Source organism: Salvelinus namaycush, chromosome 27, assembly GCF_016432855.1.
Source record: "Salvelinus namaycush isolate Seneca chromosome 27, SaNama_1.0, whole genome shotgun sequence".
Taxonomy (NCBI): Eukaryota; Metazoa; Chordata; class Actinopteri; order Salmoniformes; family Salmonidae; genus Salvelinus; species Salvelinus namaycush.
In genome coordinates, this window is record NC_052333.1 from 18463037 (window position 1) to 18482725 (window position 19689).

At 42.8% G+C, this 19689-nt stretch overlaps 1 protein-coding gene across 1 annotated transcript in view; it reads left to right on the plus strand.

Moving 5' to 3' along the window:
• The first annotated feature begins 485 nt into the window (after positions 1 to 485).
• The window catches only part of phf14 (PHD finger protein 14), an 88937-nt gene continuing 69733 nt past the window's right edge, over positions 486 to 19689 (plus strand). Inside the window, exons 1-10 of the mRNA XM_038966185.1 lie at positions 486 to 495; positions 2444 to 2560; positions 3591 to 3899; positions 3997 to 4448; positions 5074 to 5221; positions 12519 to 12678; positions 15258 to 15369; positions 16030 to 16167; positions 17690 to 17836; positions 18374 to 18534. Of these exons, the coding sequence (XP_038822113.1) occupies positions 486 to 495; positions 2444 to 2560; positions 3591 to 3899; positions 3997 to 4448; positions 5074 to 5221; positions 12519 to 12678; positions 15258 to 15369; positions 16030 to 16167; positions 17690 to 17836; positions 18374 to 18534 (1754 nt within the window). The remainder of the gene's footprint in view (positions 496 to 2443; positions 2561 to 3590; positions 3900 to 3996; positions 4449 to 5073; positions 5222 to 12518; positions 12679 to 15257; positions 15370 to 16029; positions 16168 to 17689; positions 17837 to 18373; positions 18535 to 19689) is intronic.

Below are 19689 nucleotides of genomic sequence, written 5' to 3' on the forward strand. Positions count from 1 at the left end.
CACAGAGATACCATGACAAGATCCTGAGGCCCATTGTCGTGCAATTCATCCGTCACCATCACCTCATTTTTCAGCATGAAATGATAATGCACGGCCGCATGTGTCACCTGTCTTTGTGATTGTCTCCACCCATCTCCAGGTGTCAACTCTTTTCCCCATTAGTCTCTGGGTATTCATTCCTGTGTTCTCTGTTTGTCTGTTGCCAGTTCGTCTTGTCTTGTCAAGTCAACCAGTGTGGTTTTCTGTGCTCTTGCTTTTTCCTTATCAACATTTTTCTAGTCCTTCCAGTTTTGACCCTTGCCTGCCCTGACTCTGAGCCCGCCTGCCTGACCTCGAGCCTGCCTGCCACTCTGTATCTCCTGGACTCTGACCTGTTTAAGATATTTTGCCTGTCTACAGATAAGGGTATGGTAGGATTATAATAAATATCAGAGACTCGAACCATCTGGCTCCCGTGTCTGCATCTGGGTCTGTATCGTTATACCATGTCGCAAGGTTCTGTACACAATTCCTGCAAGCTGAAAATATCCCAGTTCTTCCATGGCCTGTGTACTCACCAGACATGTCACCCATTGAGCATATTTGGGATGCTCTGGATCGACGTGTCGACAGCGTGTTTCAGTTACTGCCAATATCCAGCAACTTCTCACAGCCATTGAAGAGGAGTGGGACAACATTCCACAGGCCACAATCAACAGCCTGATCAACTCTATGCGAAGGAGGTGTGTCGCGCTGCATGTGGAAAATGGTGGTCACACCAGATACTGACTGGTTTTCTGATCCACGCCCCTACTTTTTTAAAGGTATCTTTGACCAGCAGATGCATATCTGTATTCTCAGTTATGTGAAATCCATAGATTAGGGCCTAATACATTTATTTTAATTGACTGATTTCCTTTTATGAACTGTAACTCGGTAAAATCTTTGAAATTGTCCCATGTTGTGTTTATATTTTTGTTCAGTATAATATGCATCTAACTAACCATCACCAACACAGTCATATATGGTACATCAACATAAAAAGAAAAGCCTTCAGGAAGACTTGCTCAGAGAGGTGTTTCTCTACCTACTCACCATCAACTCAGAAATAATCATTCAGAAGTTAATATGAATGTCAGTTAATAAGGTTAGGGAAGAAGAGGGTACATGGGAGTTGTAGTATTTGTTTCCCCACAACATTCTGCTTAACCCAGATAAAGGTATGTTGGTTTTGGTTCTATCAGATCTGGTTTTGACAGACAGAATTCTGGTGCCAATGTGACATATTGGCAGGACTTTGGCTTACAGTAACATCACTGGGACTCAGAGGTGTATTTGATCCTGTCAAAGAAAATACTGCCTACAATGTTGAACATATTTTTTCATGACTATTGAGGGTCATGGGCTTATGTCATGTCATTATCTGGGTCAAATGCCATTTAAAAAAAAACTATTATTTGTGTTATCTCATCATACTCCATCCTCGATAATTTACACAAACTTTCTTCATAATCAGACACCGTTCGACGGTTACCATGGTTACAACATCACTTTGTGCTGAACGTCACCACTTCTTGTGGCCAACGTTGGGCACATAACATGTTTTGAGGAGGCGTTCTTTGTGCCATTGTTCAATCAAGTAAAAACGAGAAAACGGATAAAGTGAGTGATATTTTCAATATAAGGAATAATTGACAAAAGAAAGTAGTATGCTTTTATGCAGAGGAGCACACAATTTGTTTTATTTTCTGAAGATAATGGAATAAATACTACTAGCGGGTCGAGTCATTGCTAGCTAGCTGTCTAGCCGTCTAGCTAGTCTGACAGTTGAATGCTGTTTAGCTAACTAGCCAATTTGTAAACAATAGTTATCTACTGAGCTAGCTAATGTTAGCTACATTGTTACTGGACGAGCAATTCCGCTAATGTTACAGTTGTAACTAATAGCTATGTATTTCCATCATCTGTCAAAACGTGTGTTCCCGAAAGATTGTTCGCATAATAATTGAATGGATAATGCTAGCCAGCTAGCTAGCTAGTTTAGCTAGCCATATCCCTGCAGGTCAAGCTGTGATGCCTGCATAGCAACATGTACTTTACTCTTGTCTCAACCATCACAGCCACTATCATTGTGACTAGTTAGTTATGTGCATTGCTATGATTATCAACACCACGACACCTGCTTGCATAGGCTAGCCTATATTCATATTATATGTCTGATACCGAGATCATGGCAATTACTGCAATATGGCTTTTGATCAGTATAAAATAACAAAGGAAGGCAATGGCAGATGAAAATTTGCAACAAAATACAATTCATTGTTGATTTGGTTTGTTGAGCTATTTGTAATCATGATTTATATTTGCAACACTCAGTACATTAAAAGGCCTGGCTTTAATGATGAAGGTGGTGGTACTTCTCTACCATGGCACTGAATCTTCTCTGTTCTTCTCCTCTTCCCAGTGGACCGTGGGTCGAAGCGCAGGCAGGTGAAGCCTCTGGCTGCCTCTCTGCTGGACGCCTTAGATTATGACAGCTCAGACGACAGTGATTTCGAAGTGGGAGATGCAGATGCCTCAGGTAACCAACCGCAGTGGGGGTCCTCTTCCATCCACTCCCCCTGTAAATTACACCCTTTCTTCCCCCACACACTCAGTTCATTCCTGTTATGTTCTTTTGTCAGTTCAGATAGAACTGGAGAGGAGAAAGATGGAGCTCAGAATTAATTATTCAAACCAACTTGAAATGTACCCAAAAGCAAGGCAAGGATTTCTATTGTTGTTTGTTGCTATTTGGTTGTGTATCCTTTTAGAAGTTGGCCATCATGGACTACTCGTAGTCATGAAGGCTCTATTTAGCTGTGGCTTGAATAGCTTTAAATGACACTTCAATGTCCATCTTTGAGATTTTCCTAGCTGTGATATTCTCCATGTCAACACAGCTTTCAGAAGACTATCTCCACCATTACTTTCTGCCCGGTGCGTCTGTCAGTGCCTCCCCACTCTCAGATGCAGGCATTCCAAGGTTTAGATGAAATCCTCATCACCCTGCTTGTCTGTGTCTTGTAGTGACCTTGTAGAGCGGTGTTTCTCACTGACTCGGTATGATCTAGAGAGGCTGTGGCCAGGCGATCTTGGGCCTGCCACTCTGCCTGGGCTGGATTTATCACTCTGTTGGCCCTGAGGTCTTCATCCACCCTATCTGAAACACACACACTGAGGCCAGAAGCTGATAATGAGATTCTACAGTACTGTGAACCTCCTGGGCTCTGTGGTTTTGGAGTGTTGGACTCTGGACCTGTCACCTGACACTTTGAAATCCAACAGCTCTTGTTAATCTGCATTGTTAATCTGCATTGCAGATTAGACTACATGATATATCGTTAGAGAGCTGAATTCAACTTTGTTTTTATCACTTAGCAACATGATTTGATCATGTTCATCTATATTTAAAGTGTCTTAATACAAACAAGAGATTAAGACAGCAGACATGCTTTCATTCATACTCCATGTTGAACATACCCTCATTCATACTTCATGTTGAACATGCCCTCATTCATACTCCATGTTGAACATTCCCTCTGTCCTTCTCTCCTCTGTTCTAGGGTCAGAGGGTAGTGCCATTGGGAGTGATGAGGAGGGGTCCAAGGAGGAGAGCGTTGCTGAGGACTCTGACAACGACAGCAACTCGTACAACATCGGCTCTGCAACGGACGGTGAGGAACAGACCAAGGAGCTGACAGGTGGCGACACCCCCACAGAGGAAGAGGAGAGGACCAAGGAAGAGCAGCCATCCTCTGACACTAGCACCACCACCACTAAAGACCCTGCTCAATCAGGGGTGCCCAGGGTCCGACGGAGGAGAGAGGAGAAGGCCTCGGACACAGAGGCTGGGAGTGGAGGAAGCGGGAGTGGCACAGGTAGGCTATGTTTTAAAATGTTTTTGTTACATTCATGTTTTGAAATAATAATATTTTTATAAACGTGAAAAATAGAAACCCTTGAACCTTGATCCAGGTCGTGGTAATGTGGGTAGTGGTAATGCAGTAGTGGTAATGCAGAGGACGGCCGCCACACAGGAGCCCAAGAAGTGGAACCTGCGTCGTAAACGCCCCATACTGGACTTTACCACCGTGGAAGAGCTCAACGAGATGGACGACTACGACAGCGAAGACGACAACGACTGGAGGCCCGCCTCCGGCAAGAAGAAAGCCAAGACGGCGGCCGCTCAGAGAGGAGGAAGCGAGGGAGAGGAGGAGGCGGAGGAGGAAGATGACGACGGAGGGAGCGGTAGTGATGATGATGACAATGAGGATGACGATGGTGGTGATGATGAAGATGAGAAGGAAGAAGGGAGCAGTATCGACGGTGATAAAGAGGTGAAGAAACCCAAGAAGAAAGTGATAAGCAGCAGTGTGTTTGACAAGGAGCTGACCAATGACAGCATGTCACAGGGAAAGAGCAACAAGGTAAACACAACTTTATGTCCTCTGTATCACACTTTGTTGTTCGCAAACTGCCTCACGCCCTCAGCATTTAGGCGTATCATGTAGTCGTGAACGTTGTTAGAGAAGTTTATATAACTCTCTGATCCCTTCATTGGATCCAGTGTGTTAGCCAGCCCAGCACTATGTTGCTATGTGCCACAGAGTTATCATATAATCCAATGAGGAGATTGGATGGTAGAGTGAGAGAACCACAGAGACTGCTAGAGCGATACAGCTTTGTGTTAGGCTAATCCACTTAACTTAGAGTCCATCCGTGTGAATGAGATTTAGCCTACTACTGTCTATCAATAACGATCTGTGGTCATGAGAGGGGAGATTGTGATAGGCTTTAGATTTAGGACTTGGAGGAACTTTGTTTGCAGAGGCCGGAAACTTTATTTTTTACGGTCCGTTGTATACAAACATATTAGAATCACATGTAACAGTGTATTACATTCTAACACGGAGATGAAGACATTTTAGAGACCTATACATTCCACCTAGTTAAAAACAGAACATGTGTACAACAACCGCAATATAGTGTATAAGGGTGCATTGATAATGGTTTTACTGAAACTTTACTGTCTCCCACTTCCTGTCTACCCAGGATGCCCTGCTGGAGCGTGCCCAGACGTGGAGCGTGGCGGCCCAGAGGATGGAACACATCCTGATCTGCTGCGTGTGTCTGGGAGACAACAGCGAGGACGCTGACGAGATCATCCAGTGTGACAACTGTGGTGTGACCGTACACGAAGGTAAGAGATATGTAGCCTTTTCCTATTTTACTTCTACGGTAAGCACAGGTCAGAAACACAGCTGTTCAGAAGGGCCAGGACTACCTTGGTAGCTGTTCAGGTTTGGGTCAGAAGGTTTGTGTTTTTTCTGTAAGGCAGAGATTTAAAAATGAGCCGGTGTTTGGGTGCCAGGTTGGGTTTTGGTTGCATGTTCCATATACCCACAACCAGAAACAAACACTAAATAATCACCACTTCACTGTCCACCCCACACATAAACATAGCAGGGAAACCAGCAAACCAGAAGTGCGTTCTCCCCATACAGCCCTGGCTGGGGAACTAACAGACTAACCCTCTTCCTCTTCATCTAGCATTATTAGCTCATTGTGTCTCCCTCTGACTGGTTGGAAACAAAATCAATGGCTTCTTAAATCGTGTCTCAGATGTGGCCTTCTCCTCTGGACAGGCGTGGTAACGCTGCCCATGCACACCACTGAATCAATGTGACAGCGCTAATTTTCAATTACGATCACTTTATTTATTTATTTATTTACAGATGTTTTACTGATTTTAAAGCACCTACAAATGGAATGCATGCAGGCACACATGCAGGCACACATGCAGGCACACATGCAGGCACACATGCAGGCACACATGCTGGCACACATGCTGGCACGCACACGCCATGGCCATTGGCAGCACTAAATCAGAGGGTCTTTCAAGTGCCCCCCCACGCTCTCTCTCCGCCTCAGTTCTCATTCTCACCCCGACACAACACACACCTCACACATACACACACACTTATCTCTCCCTCCCTGTGTTAATAGGTGCTTGGTCAAACACTGCATATTCTTGTTCTACTATTCGACAGTGCCACAGAACAAGTTGTGCTCCATAAGAAAATGTAAGACTACAAATGTTTTTTGCTTTTACTAACATGCAGCATCTAATTATTTGGTTCCATTTATTCCTAATGTCTTGCTCAATTACAGTTGATGCCAACCACCAAGCAGACTCTCTCCAGGTATTATGACATGTATTTCATCAGAATTGCACGCATCAGGAAAACGGCTTGTATTACAAGCTTTCCTTTTCTTTCTGTTGCAATGAGAGATGGAGAGGATGCACGTTTTGAGAGAGAGAGATAAAGGGAGTGGGAGGACTGTAGAAAAGGCACAGTAAGACATGCATAGAGGTTGGAGGACTGTAGAAGAGCAAGAAAGTGACAAGTAGGAACTCTTTCTCCTTCATTAGCCTCACTGAGGCATTTTCTCCTCCCATGGTGGAGAGAGGCTGGCAGGTAGGAGTGTTGTGGCCGCCCCCTGACTGAACAGACAGCTGTTCCATACTGAGCACTGCCCCTCCCTCGCAAGCCATTTCTTAGAGACACACACGGGCCCCCCCCCCTCGAGAGCCAGCAGCACCACAGTGCCAGGCACCCTGAGGGAGAGGGAGGTTGGTTAATTCAGGAGATGGTTGGCCCACACGGTTGCCTCCATGTCACAACTGCCCACCTGCAGCTCTGCGCAGCAGCTCAGAAAGTTGACCCCCACACACACACACACACACACACACACACACACACACACACACACACACACACACACACACACACACACACACACACACACACACACACACACACACACACACACACACGTCAAGGCAGAACCTGTCATATGCATGGGATGATGCTGGCATGAAATGGGAAACAGAGGAATAGCCAGGGCCTTTCTACAGATTCTGTGCCCAGTGCCCTACCCACCCTGATGAGAAGAGAGTGAGCTGGCGTTTTGCCAACTCAGGAGTTTCAACTGTAGTGGGAGGAGGAGAGGATGCTGGATGCTAAAGCTATGCATGGATTGTTCTGTTAGCCTTTTTGGCTCCAACTAGCTCATGTTTAGCTCATAGTTTTGGGGTCAAAAGGTGCTGGGTTATCCTCCATCCTCCTCTGGGCTTTAGAGGCACAGTGCTCTTTATGATGTCCCTGACTCACTATTCTGAGAAAATAAGAGAGTGAGGGTGGAGGGAGAACAAGGGATTGTAACAGGAAGGAGAGAGAGAAAACGAGGGAGTGATCGTGAGGAAGAGATGAGAGATGAGCTGTCATTATCTGCAGCTTGGTTGAGTCGTCCGACCACCTCGTCTCTCTGCTTGACTCCAGAACTCTTTGTTCTCCTTTCCGGAGCACTACACATTCCCTCGTTCAGACAGACACTCTCCTCCTCGGACCAGAGGGAAGGAACGATGGATGAAAGGAGAAGATGCAGGAAGTCCAGTGCAGAGAGGGAGGGGGAGAAAGATCAAAAGTCTTGGTGAGCACAGCAGAGGTTCAGATAGCCAGTTGTCCATACAGACACAGCCTGTATCTGTCACAGCCCTGGAACCTGCAGACTAGCTGCTTTTGATTAGCATGGGCTAGTGTGTATCTCTGTGTGTTGAATGATCACAGACATCATTAACTGCATCACCATTAAAAAAAGCTCTGATTCTTTCTCTGTCTCTCTCCTCTCTCTCCTCTCTCTCTCTCTCTCTCTCTCTCTCTCTCTCTCTCTCTCTCTCTCTCTCTCTCTCTCTCTCTCTCTCTCTCTCTCTCTCTCTGTGTCTCTCTCTCTCTCTCTCTCTCTGTGTCTCTCTCTGTGTCTCTCTCTCTCTGTGTCTCTCTCTCTCTGTGTCTCTCTCTGTGTCTCTCTCTGTGTCTCTTTCTTTCTCTCAAGCCTAAATGCTCCTTCTAGCTTTTCAGTAGAGAAGACAGTCACTTCTTGATTGTTTTTATGTCCCTTTACAATTTCTAGTCTTTTTTGTTTTGCACTTTTCCTGTTTCAGCAGTGTGCTGGTATCCAGTGTGGCTGTTAAAATGCTCTCCCCTAATATAAGAACATGACATTGTCATTAATAGACCTTGCTTGCATCCCAAATGGCACCCTATTCCCTACATAGGGCTCTGGTCAAAAGTAGTGCACTAATAAGGAATAGGGTGCCATTTGGGACATACATCATTCTACCACCAATTAAATCCCTGTGCTATTGATTTCACTCGGCTCCCTAACGAGTTCTGGACCGTAAAGTTAATTATTTTCTCAAATGTGCTTAATTCATTTAGGCGCTACTGTTTGGGCTCATTTGTTTAAATGCATATTCAGTAGGAAACTATGTTTAGGAGGGCTGTTTTTTGTTGTCGCTGCGATGGACAACGCCAATGTGTGACTAACTGGTCTGGCGTGTGTCATACTGTAGTACCAGCAGATGACACAGGCACAAATCATACACTGTTTCCTTCTATCCCCCTTCACTGTAAGGGTGCTAGTGTATGGCTGCGTCTGAAATGGCACCTCATTCCCTTTGTATTGCATTACATTCAACTCGTGGTCCATTTCATATGACATCGTTTAGTCTGTTACAGAACTGTAAAGAACCTACCCTTCGTACTGTTTGAAGTATAGGCCTAGTAGCTTTAGCATTGTCAATACCCGGTCTTGTTGTTCCTCTGTGCCATTTTGAAGGCAGCCTTGCCTTAGATGAGGTTCAGGAAGTGCTTAGCAGACATATGGCCTTATCCATGGCAGTGAGATGCCTTCTGTACATCCTCCGTATCTCCTGTTATACACCAGGGTAATTATCACATTCATGTGGGTTAAGAGCTCAGCTCAAGGTTAAAAACCATGTTTTCCCTCATGCTGTTTCAACTAACTGCAGAAACCTTAGTGCCACAAGGGCAGCTCCCGAAGCCCCTGAAATGCATTTAAAGGCCCACGCCTTAATAAAATAATGACAAAACGCCAGCCCTGCCACTTGATTTTCTATAATGAGGCTGGAGAAATGTGGCCTAACCACTCTCAAATTCATAGTAAATATCACAGTGAGCCTTTAAGTGATCCACAACACATTAAGCTGGTATTGTGTTTATATCCAGTGTTTGCAGTGGATTCAGTGAATTCAAACCTAGAGGAGAAGTGCAGATGAATGAATGAATGGGACCCATAGAAGAAAACAAAGCATTGTGAAGCTGCTTATTGACAGTTCATTTTCATTTTAGAAATAGCGTTGTAATCCATTATCAGGCCTTTGTCAGACGAGAACATTGAATTATACTTATTATTGAATTACTCCACTCTTTCTCTCCCTCTCTGTCTTTCGCTCTCCCTCTCTCTGTCTTCCTTTCAAAACAGGTTTAGAAAGTCGAATTGAAATGAACACGCTATCAAGCCGTAGCAGCCTTGTGGTTTTTTTTCCCCATAACGAGGAAATGATTTATTCTATGGTATACTGGCCATGAGAATGATTGCATTGTTTTTAAAAAGGAGCAGAATAAAGTCATGTTTTGAGAGATTGTTCTCCATCTTAATATGGAGTTTTAATTCAGTGCTGGTGATTTAGAGGAAGACAGCTGGCAGTTGTTTTCTGCTCATTCCATCTGAAAACACACACACATCTGTCATGAAAACCTTCAATTACATCATATGTAATTGGTGTTATTTAGTGAGATCTGGGCTCTGTGTGTGTGGGTGTTGTCATGCCTCATTCTGCACATCGGCTCTGCTTATATGAGTGCTTTTGAATAGGTCCACTTAATCTTGGAATCGAAAGTGTTACCATTGAGGGAGAAATTGAATTGAACGAATCTAAGAGCATCCATCTTGAAAACGCTGGATGCTGGAGTTTTTATTTCTGGGGGGGAGAAAAGGAAATATTTTGACAGGTAGCCACAGAGTGAATAGATGAAGAGATAGAGATTAGAATATAGGACATTTGACTAAAACCTCTTTTCAGACCTGTTTTTACATAGGATATTAGTTTATTGAGTTGTTTTTACATAGGATATTAGTTTATTGAGTTGTTTTTACACGGGATATTCATTTATTGAGTTGTTTTTACACAGGATATTAGTTTATTGAGTTGTTTTTACATAGGATATTAGTTTATTGAGTTGTTTTTACACAGGATATTAGTTTATTGAGTTGTTTTTACACGGGATATTAGTTTATTGAGTTGTTTTTACACAGGATATTAGTTTATTGAGTTGTTTTTACACAGGATATTAGTTTATTGAGTTGTTTTTACACAGGATATTAGTTTATTGAATTGATTAAACAATTATTTAACTGCATGTATGAAGAGACAGCTGTTATGTACATTTCTCCAAATATTCAAACAATATTGATTTGTTCGACTTCCATCTGAAATCATTTGTGTCTGAAATCTAAATGAGATGTAATGATGGAACAGGTAACACTGAAGCAGCATCGATAACAATGAACTGAATTCAATGGCGCTGCTCTGACAGGTGTGTAGGTGTACTCTCTCCACCTCACTTTCAGGAGGAGGCAGAGATGGACATTATGTTGGGTGTGTTGAGAACCGTAAAGAGATGATTAGTGTGACATCGCTGCCAACATGAAAATAGGAACCCATCTATGCACTGTCAAAATAACTGATTACTCTCTCACCAAAATGATGTGTGCCTATTAGTTTGATCCTGGGGAAAAGAAAAACACTCATCTTCATATTAGAACAGATGGAGATTCAGAACCACACACACACTCATATTCACACTTAAATGTTAACACCTAATGTCTTGTAAGCACGACCGCGTCCTTCCTTCCTCAGCAGCACCATATACCCAGTCGGACCTTTCATTCACTATAAAACCGTAATACAATTCAAATGACTTCTTCTTCTCTTGATTTAGTCAACACTATACCCTACCCCCTATAACCTCTTTAACTGCCAAGCTCGTCATTTGTGACAAGGATAATCTTCACTTGGAGGATTATGAAGCTACCCCGTAGTCATCACTTTTGGTCAGCTTAGCTCACATTAGCCAGCACCCCATGGCTTAGTGCTTCCAGCTTTGTATCTCGGTTCAAAAGGAACATCGGAGATTTGCGGCGACGGTTCAGCCGTAAGCCGGTAAAACCAGCGTGGTGATCGTTCACAGCTCCCGGTTCCCTTGGTTCAAAGCACCAATCACTATTAAGCACCCAACTGTTGCCAGCAGTATTTTCAGTAATATCTTTTTTTTTTTTAAGAAAATAAACCTTGAGCTATATTGGAGCACCTGGGGACTTAGCCTCTTGCCCTTGCCTACATACTGTGGGGGGAATCATTGAGAAAGGACATTTATTGTAGTTTGTTGTAGTTAAATGTGAGGCAGAGATCGTGGTTTGGAGGTCAGGATGAAGCTCCAGCTGTGTACTAATTGCCCTATTGAAATAATCAGTGCTTGATTGATGTGATCCTGACTTGATTGATGTGATCCTGACTTGATTGATGTAATTCTGACTTGGACTTCCTCACCTGGTCATAAATAAACCTGCTGTAAATGTAACCTTTATTTAACTAGGCAAGTCAGTTAATTAAGAACAAACTATTATTTACAATGACGACCTGGATACGGCAGTACCCTATATAACCCGCCTATTTTCCACACAGACAAACATCGTTTTCAAGCCACTCTAACATATCTGTTCACCGTGATGCAAATGGTCAAAATCAGAGCGCACATATAGAGGACATGTATGCACTGAGAGAAAAAACAACATACAACTGAATAAACATTGCCGTCTGGTGTGGCTTCTCAATGTTTGCCGTCGGTTGGTCGTCAGACTCGACTGATTCCCGAGTGTGGTCCAGAGTGACAAGCATGCAGAGCATGTACAACATTGAGAGTTTGATTTGTGAGTCTCCCATCGCTCAGAGAGCCTGGAGGCTGGGTGACTGAATTAGGAGCCAGTGTGTTATCTCTCCAATGGAAGGCAGAGAGGCTGATTGCTGCCCTCATTTGTAGCGCGGACCACGTTTGGCCAGTGTAATAGCAGCCATAGAAACCGCATCAACGAAAGTAATTGTTTTGGCAACCCTGGAAAAAATATTAACGTGCTTTGCGTGTGGCTTCTCTCTCTCTCTCTTAGTCTGAGGCCTCGACAATATGATCAAATATTCCCTCTTAGAACGCTGGAGTATAAAGTTTTAGAGTAGATTGAAAGCTCTCTGGAGGTTTTAGGGGAAACAAGTAAACAGAAAGTTGACACGTTGTGTGCTTGTCAGGGCACTGTTCTCTGGTCTTCTCGGTCCTAGGTGTGACTCAGCCTTCACACCTTTTAAGAGGATCCACCACCTTGTTGTTAGACAATGTAATGGATTCTGCAACCCTTACTCTGATAGAGCTATTGCATGATAGATGCATGATAATTAGTCATTGAATGTTCGCGGCAAACGTAAACGCTAATGGAATATGTTAACTGTTGTCAGCTACCGATCAGCATTATTGAAAGCACCTCTGACGATGTGACTGACAGACGTTCTACATGTGTTCCAGGTTGCTATGGAGTGGACGGGGAGAGTGATTCCATCATGAGTTCTGCCTCGGAGAACTCCACGGAACCGTGGTTCTGTGATGCCTGCAAGAACGGAGTCACGCCCAGCTGTGAGCTCTGCCCCAATCAGGACGGGATCTTCAAAGAGACTGACGCTGGGAGGTGGGCCATGATTCTACACACTGATTTTATGATTTTTCACATGATTTAATTTGCTCATTTGGGTGAATTACATTGGACCAATCACGCACACTCTTGAAATTGCAATGAACACACTAGGAATTGCCTACACACTAGGAATTGCCTACACTATAGGAATTGCCTACACTATAGGAATTGCCTACACTATAGGAATTGTCTATACTATAGGAATTGCCTACACTATAGGAATTGCCTTCAACCACATCAACAAAAGTAGTTGGCCGTTAATGGTAATTCACTGTAGGTGACCTAAAGCCTCTCTCCATTTAAATTGTGCATGCATTCAGCTTTGGAGAAAGTATAGCAGGTAGAGAGAGGGAAAGAGAAGAGAGGGAAGACCGGGAGAGAGAGAATGAGAGGGAGGGTGAGGGGAAGAAAAAGAGAGAAGGGTAGGGAATGGAGAGAGGGAAAGAAGGCAAGTGAGGGAAGGAGAGAAAGATAGGAGGGGGGAGAAAAAGAGAGGAGAGACAGTGAGGGATAGAGAGAGAGAAAGTGTGTTATGTGAAGCGTGGAGACTCCAGCCACGCTGTCGCTGATAAGGCTCCTCAGCCAGCCTGCACCCGAATTTACTACTTCACTAGAGCATGAAAAACACAGCAAATTAAACTGTGGAGCGCTCGCTTGCTTGCTGGAGATGGATATCTTTATATTGGACTTCGGATTCTCGTCCCCAAAGTCCGCATGTGAAAATGTGTCACACCAAACTGATGCTCAGTCAGAGAGTGTGGCTTGGGCTGCTGAAATCAACTACTGAAGTTTTAAAAGCTGTTTAAGTGATTAATTTATGTTAATTATCTGAGTGAAGTTTTCATATTTTGCAATGTTTACATTTTCACATTTTGCAGTACCTAATTTAATAGAGCTTTGTCAGCACACATTTACTTGTATATCTTAAAGATGCGTTATAAAGGTTTTGTATAATTTCAGCCAGTAGTGTACAATGTCATCCATTTCATATTATATGTTACGTCCTGCAAAAAAATATATATATACAGTACCAGTCAAAAGTTTGGACAGACCTACTCATTCAAGGGTTTTTCTTTATTTTTACTATTTTCTACATTGTAGAATAATATTAAAGACATCAAAACTATTAAATAAAACGTATGAAATAATGTAGTAACCAAAAAAGTGTTAAACAAATCAAAATCAAAATAGATTTTAGATTTTATGTTCTTCAAAGTAGCCACCCTTTGTCTTGATGACGGCTTTGCACACCCTTGACATTCTCTCAACCAGCTTCACGAGGAATGCTTTTCCAACAGTTTTGCAACAGGAGTTCCCACAAATGCTAAACACTTGTTGGCTGCTTTTCCTTCACTCTGCGGTCCAACTCATCCCAAACCATCTCAGTTGGGTTGAGGTCAGGTAATTGTCAAATTCATGGTCAAATAGCCCTTACAGAGCCTGGAGGTGTGTTTTGGGTCATTGTCCTGTTGAAAAACAAATGATAGTCTCATGGACACAAACCAGATGGGATAGCTTATCACTGCAGAATGCTGTGGTAGCCATGCTGGTTAATTGTTCCTTGAATTTTAAATAATCACAGACAGTGTCACCAGAAAAGCACCATCACACCACCACCTTCATGCTTCACGGTGAGAACCACACATGCAATCATCTGTTTTCCTACTCAACATCTCACAAAGACATGGCAAATCAGACAAAAGGACAGATTTCCACCGGTCTAATGTCCATTGCTCGTGTTTCTTGGCCCAAGCAAGTCTCCTTCTTATTAGTGTCCTTTAGTAGTGGTTTCTTTACAGCAATTCGACCATGAAGGCCTGATTCATGCAGTCTCCTCTGAACAGTTGATGTTGAGATGTGTCTGTTACTTGAACTCTGTGAAGCATTTATTTGGGCTGCAATATGAGGTGCAGTTAACTCTAATGAACTTATCCTCTGCAGCAGAGGTAACTCTGGGTCTTCCTTTCCTGTGGCGTTCCTCATGAGAGCCAGTTTCATCATAGTTCTTGATTGTTTTTGCACTTGAAGAAACTTTCAAAGTTCTTGAAATGTTCCATATTGACTGACCTTCATGTCTTAAAGTAATGATGGACTACCGTTTCTCTTTTGCTTATTTGAACTGTTCTTGCTATAATATGGACTTATAATATGGTCTTTTACCAAATAGGGCTATCTTCTGTTTACCACCCCTACCTTGTCACAACACAACTGATTGGCTCAAAAGCATTAAGAAGGAAAGCAATTCCACAAATTAACTGTTAACAAGGCACACCTGTTAATTGAAATGCATTCCAGGTGATTACCTCGTGAAGCTGGTTGAGACAATGCCAAGAGTATGCAAAGCTGTCGTCAATGCAAGGGGTGGCTATATTTTAAGAATTTGTTTAATACTTTTTGGTTATTACATGATTCCATATGTGTTATTTCATAGTTTTGATGTCTTCACTATTATTCTACAATGTAGAAAATAGTAAAAACTAAGAAAAACCCTTGAATGAGTAGGTGTGGTAGGCACATGCTTCACATAGCGCCTTTGCTAATGTATCCTTTTTTCTTTCATGTGTATTTTCTAGATGGGTCCATGTGGTTTGTGCTCTCTACGTCCCTGGAGTAGCGTTTGGGGACATTGATAAACTACGACCAGTGACTCTCACAGAGATGAATTACTCCAAGTATGGGGCCAAGGCAAGTACAAATGACATGTTTTTATATGTTTCAAATAATAAAGATGATGTAAATCGTGTGGAACAAAATCAATCCATATTACTTCCAACATGCTTTATCACAGTGGAAGACTGAGGAATGGGTTTTAGATTTTTGGACTCCCTGTTTTTGTCAACACAGACAATAGACTTCCGTTGTCTGTGATGAATTAGTCTGGTTTATGAGGAGCAGCACGTTAAGACAGTAATAAAATGACTCTTGTTTGGTTGGTTACTGTCAAACTTTACATCCAACTAAACACATTGATCAGTCAGTGGAGTCAGTCTGACATTCATTCTAGATGGAACCCTTTTGAGGGTCACTAAGCCAATAGAAGACTTTTGTGGAGGAGAATGATTTTTAGAAGCACTTGAAAAGGCTTCCTGCTGTGGTTCAGGGCCTTTTCAAACGGAAAATAAATTGCTGCTGGAAGACGGGTATTACTATATTTGAGAGGAGAATAATTAAAGCATTTGCAAGTTTCTCCATGTGGTCACTTTGTTTGTTTGATTGAACTGAGCGAAGTCATTGTCGAAGGTTTCTGAACCTTTTATGGTCTTTTTTGTACCTGAGTGCAGTTTCTGAGCTCTCTATTGCATAAGTGGGGTTTCTGACCAATGTTTTTGCTTCCTCTTTGTCCAGGAGTGCAGTTTCTGCGAGGACACCCGGTTCGCCCGGACAGGCGTGTGTATCAGTTGTGATGCTGGCATGTGCCGATCCTACTTCCATGTGACCTGTGCTCAGAGGGAGGGGCTTCTCTCCGAGGCAGCTGCGGAAGAGGTAAGAGAAGAAAACAGGACATGAATCATGTGACCCTGTTTTTTTTGTTTCTGTAAAATTCCTCACATATGGTTTCAGAAGTGGGATTTTATTAAATCTCAGTCTGTTTTTAAAGACCCTGTTATGCGTTTCAACAACATAGCGGGGGTGGGGATGTTCTTAGAGCAGGATATCCATCAGATCCCAGTTTCCAGACCTCCCATCAATAGCCTTAATTCATCTGATCAATTGATTGACTTCCTTACCTGGGATCAGTTTGTCAATGAGACAGTAACGTATTAATTTACTGTAAGTTCCTCTGGTCCCAAACGAGTAGTCCTTTAAAACAGTCTCTAAAACCGGCCCTGGCTCCTACACCAACCTCCTGCTTATATGGAAATTGTAATAACAAATCTAAGTCTGTATAATATTGACACTATAACGGTCTGGTTATAGTTAGTATTCAGGATCCTTCTGCAGTGCAGCTCATATGCGCCTCGCCTCACTTATTTCTGCGGCATGAAGGTGGCCGGCGCACCGATAAACCCAGCCCAGAAAGTGCATACTCACCGTTATCCACTTAATCCAGTGAGCTGTGGCAAAGGGCCCCTATCAACAGGTGAAGCCTCTGATAAAATCCACCTAAACACCTTAAGCCTAAACGGTTCTAGGGGAGCCAGGGGCCTGCCTGTGAAATGGCTGGCGGGTTTTGTAGTGTGTTTTATCCCTATGACGGAGGAGGAAGAGGAAAGGGGGAGATGCATGTTTTAGGACCTTGAAGGTGAGCTGTATGGTTGTTGTGGATATTGAATATAATTAAGAAATACAGACTTTAATTGTAGTTCACTGTTTTCTTACCTGGAATTTGGAAGACCATTTCTGAGAAAAAAAATCCCCATCGGATAATAATGAAACCATTACTATTTGTTAGTTTCTAATTCTCAGAGTAAAACACTTTACAGACACTATCAAAGCTTAACCACGTTTAATTCTTCCCAGAGGATCAATACAGCTGCATTAGACAAAACATGTTTCCACCAACACAAGTATATATACTCCAATTTAGATGCACTCCTCCTCCTCTCCAACCCTGACATCTGTTATGGTTCGACAGGAAGACGAAGTGATGGGGTAATAAACCATTCCTTCTCCCTTAAGGTGACCTCAACCCCCTTGATGTCTAATCCAAAACTCTCCACCCGTTTCACCTATAGCACTCCCTTAACTGCCTCCCGTCCACCCAGCACATTCCAAAGCCATCTGTCTCCTACAGATAACCATTAACTTCTGATGTAAAAACCAGTCTCTATCACTCCTCAGGTACTATAGTATTACTTCTGATGGATCATGTCTGTAGTATAACAATGTTCCATGTTTAACCCAGAATCTAACATATTATTTTGAATTATGTAAGTGACTGTATTTTACACAGGGAAATTGATCTCTTGACTTAAGAGTGCTGAAAGGCATGGCATACACGGTACACAAGGAACAATGTTGACCCGTGGTCGATCGTGTTTTGAACACGTGTGTGTTTCCCCAGGACATAGCCGATCCCTTCTTTGCATACTGTAAGCAGCATGCGGACCGCTATGACAGGAAGTGGAAGAGGAAGAACTACCTGGCTCTCCAGTCCTACTGCAAGGCGTCTCTACAGGACAAAGAGAAGCAGCTGGCCCCCGAGGCACAGGTGAGAGGTCAAGACTGGCTCAGACTCACACTGGCTCTCCGCTGTTAGGACTGCAAAATGTAAATAAATAGAAATGCTTGTCAGTGTTTGCGTCATTGATTCTTGTACATAGAACAATGAACCGTCTTCGACAGTAAGTTATCCATGTTTTACTTATTTACTTTTATTTTATTTTACATTTACATTTGACATTTTAATCATTTATCAGACTCTCTTATGCAGAGTGACTTACAGTAGTGACTGCATACATTTTGGTACTTTTTCATACCGAAATGAATTTAACCCATAACCCTGGTGTTGCAAGCTCCATGCTCTACAAACTGAGCCAGGCAGGAGTGAGTTGAAGGAGAACCCAGCAGGAACAACCTGGGGAAGTTTTAAGTTGTAATGTCTGCGTCCGAAATGGCATCCTATTCCCTATATAGTGCACTCCTTTTGACCAGGATCATAGGGAATAGAGTACCATTTGGGACTCGGTCAAACTGTCATTAGATAATGAAGTGTGTGTTTCTTTGTGTTGTGTTGAGCCCCTGGCAGGCCCGTATCACCACCCGGCTGCAGCAGTACCGGTCCAGGGCAGAGTCCCGTAACACCCGGCCCCAGGCCTGGGTCCCCCGGGAAAAGCTGCCACGACCCCTGACCTCCAGCGCCTCCGCCATCAGGAAACTCATGAGGAAGGCTGAGCTCATGGGCATCAGGTAGGAGTTAAAACCTCTTAATTGATCCAACTCTTTAATTTTAATTTTCACCTAAAATGTCATACCCAAATCTAACTGCCTGTAGCTCAGTACCTGAAGCAAGGATATGCATATTATTGATACCATTTGAAAGGAAACACTTTGAAGTTTGTGGAAATGTGAAATTAATGTAGGAGAATATAACACATTAGATCTGGTAAAAGATAATACCATCATCTTTGAAATGCAAGAGAAAGGCCCTAATGTATTATTCCAGCCCAGGCGCAATTTAGATTTTGGCCAATAGATGGCAGCAGTGTATGTGCAAAGTTTTAGACTGATCCAATGAACCATTGTATATCTGTTCAAAATGTTGTGTCAAGACTGCCCAAATGTGCCTAATTGGTTTATTTATACATTTTCAAGTTTATAATTGTGCCCTCTCCTCAAACAATAGCATGGTATTATTTCACTGTAACAGCTACTGTAAATTGGACAGTGCAGTTAGATTAACAAGAATTTAAGCTTTCTGCCCTATGTCCTGGGTAATTTTAATGTTACTTACAACCTCATGCTAATCACATTAGCCTACTTTAGCTTAACCGTCCCGTGGGGGGGACATCATTCCTGTAGAGGATTTATGTCTGTGGGAAAAGACAGTGTTCAGATCGACCGATAGTTGAGGTGTAGCCCAAATGTAGAATGTATTAGGGTTGTGCCAACATGGCAGTACTCATATTCGTAATCGTATCCGTAAATTGACAGTTGATATTCGGATCGGATGATACTCGTGATAGGATTTTATTATGCCTAAATAGGTATTGGCAAAATACCTCCCTGCATGTTCTCACTGCAAATTAGGAGCAGTGCGCGGAGGGGTGTGTGTGTCTGTGTCCTCAACGTGCAGCGGACCGTCAAGTTTGCTGTCACTCAGTCAAAATGTGCATCAGTTTCATATTTTTTCCCGACCCTTGCCCCAATTTTTAGATAGTATGCACATTGATAGCTTGATAGCAAATGTTCTCACCATGTGATTTATCATAGTAGCAGGCAGCAGCAATCTAAATGATCAGACTGAAAACATGCGAGGTAAAGTTAAAATATAAAATAAAGTAATCCGGTGAAATTATCCAATCAGAACAGCAGGATCAACGTACAGCCCGCCCTTCTCTTTAC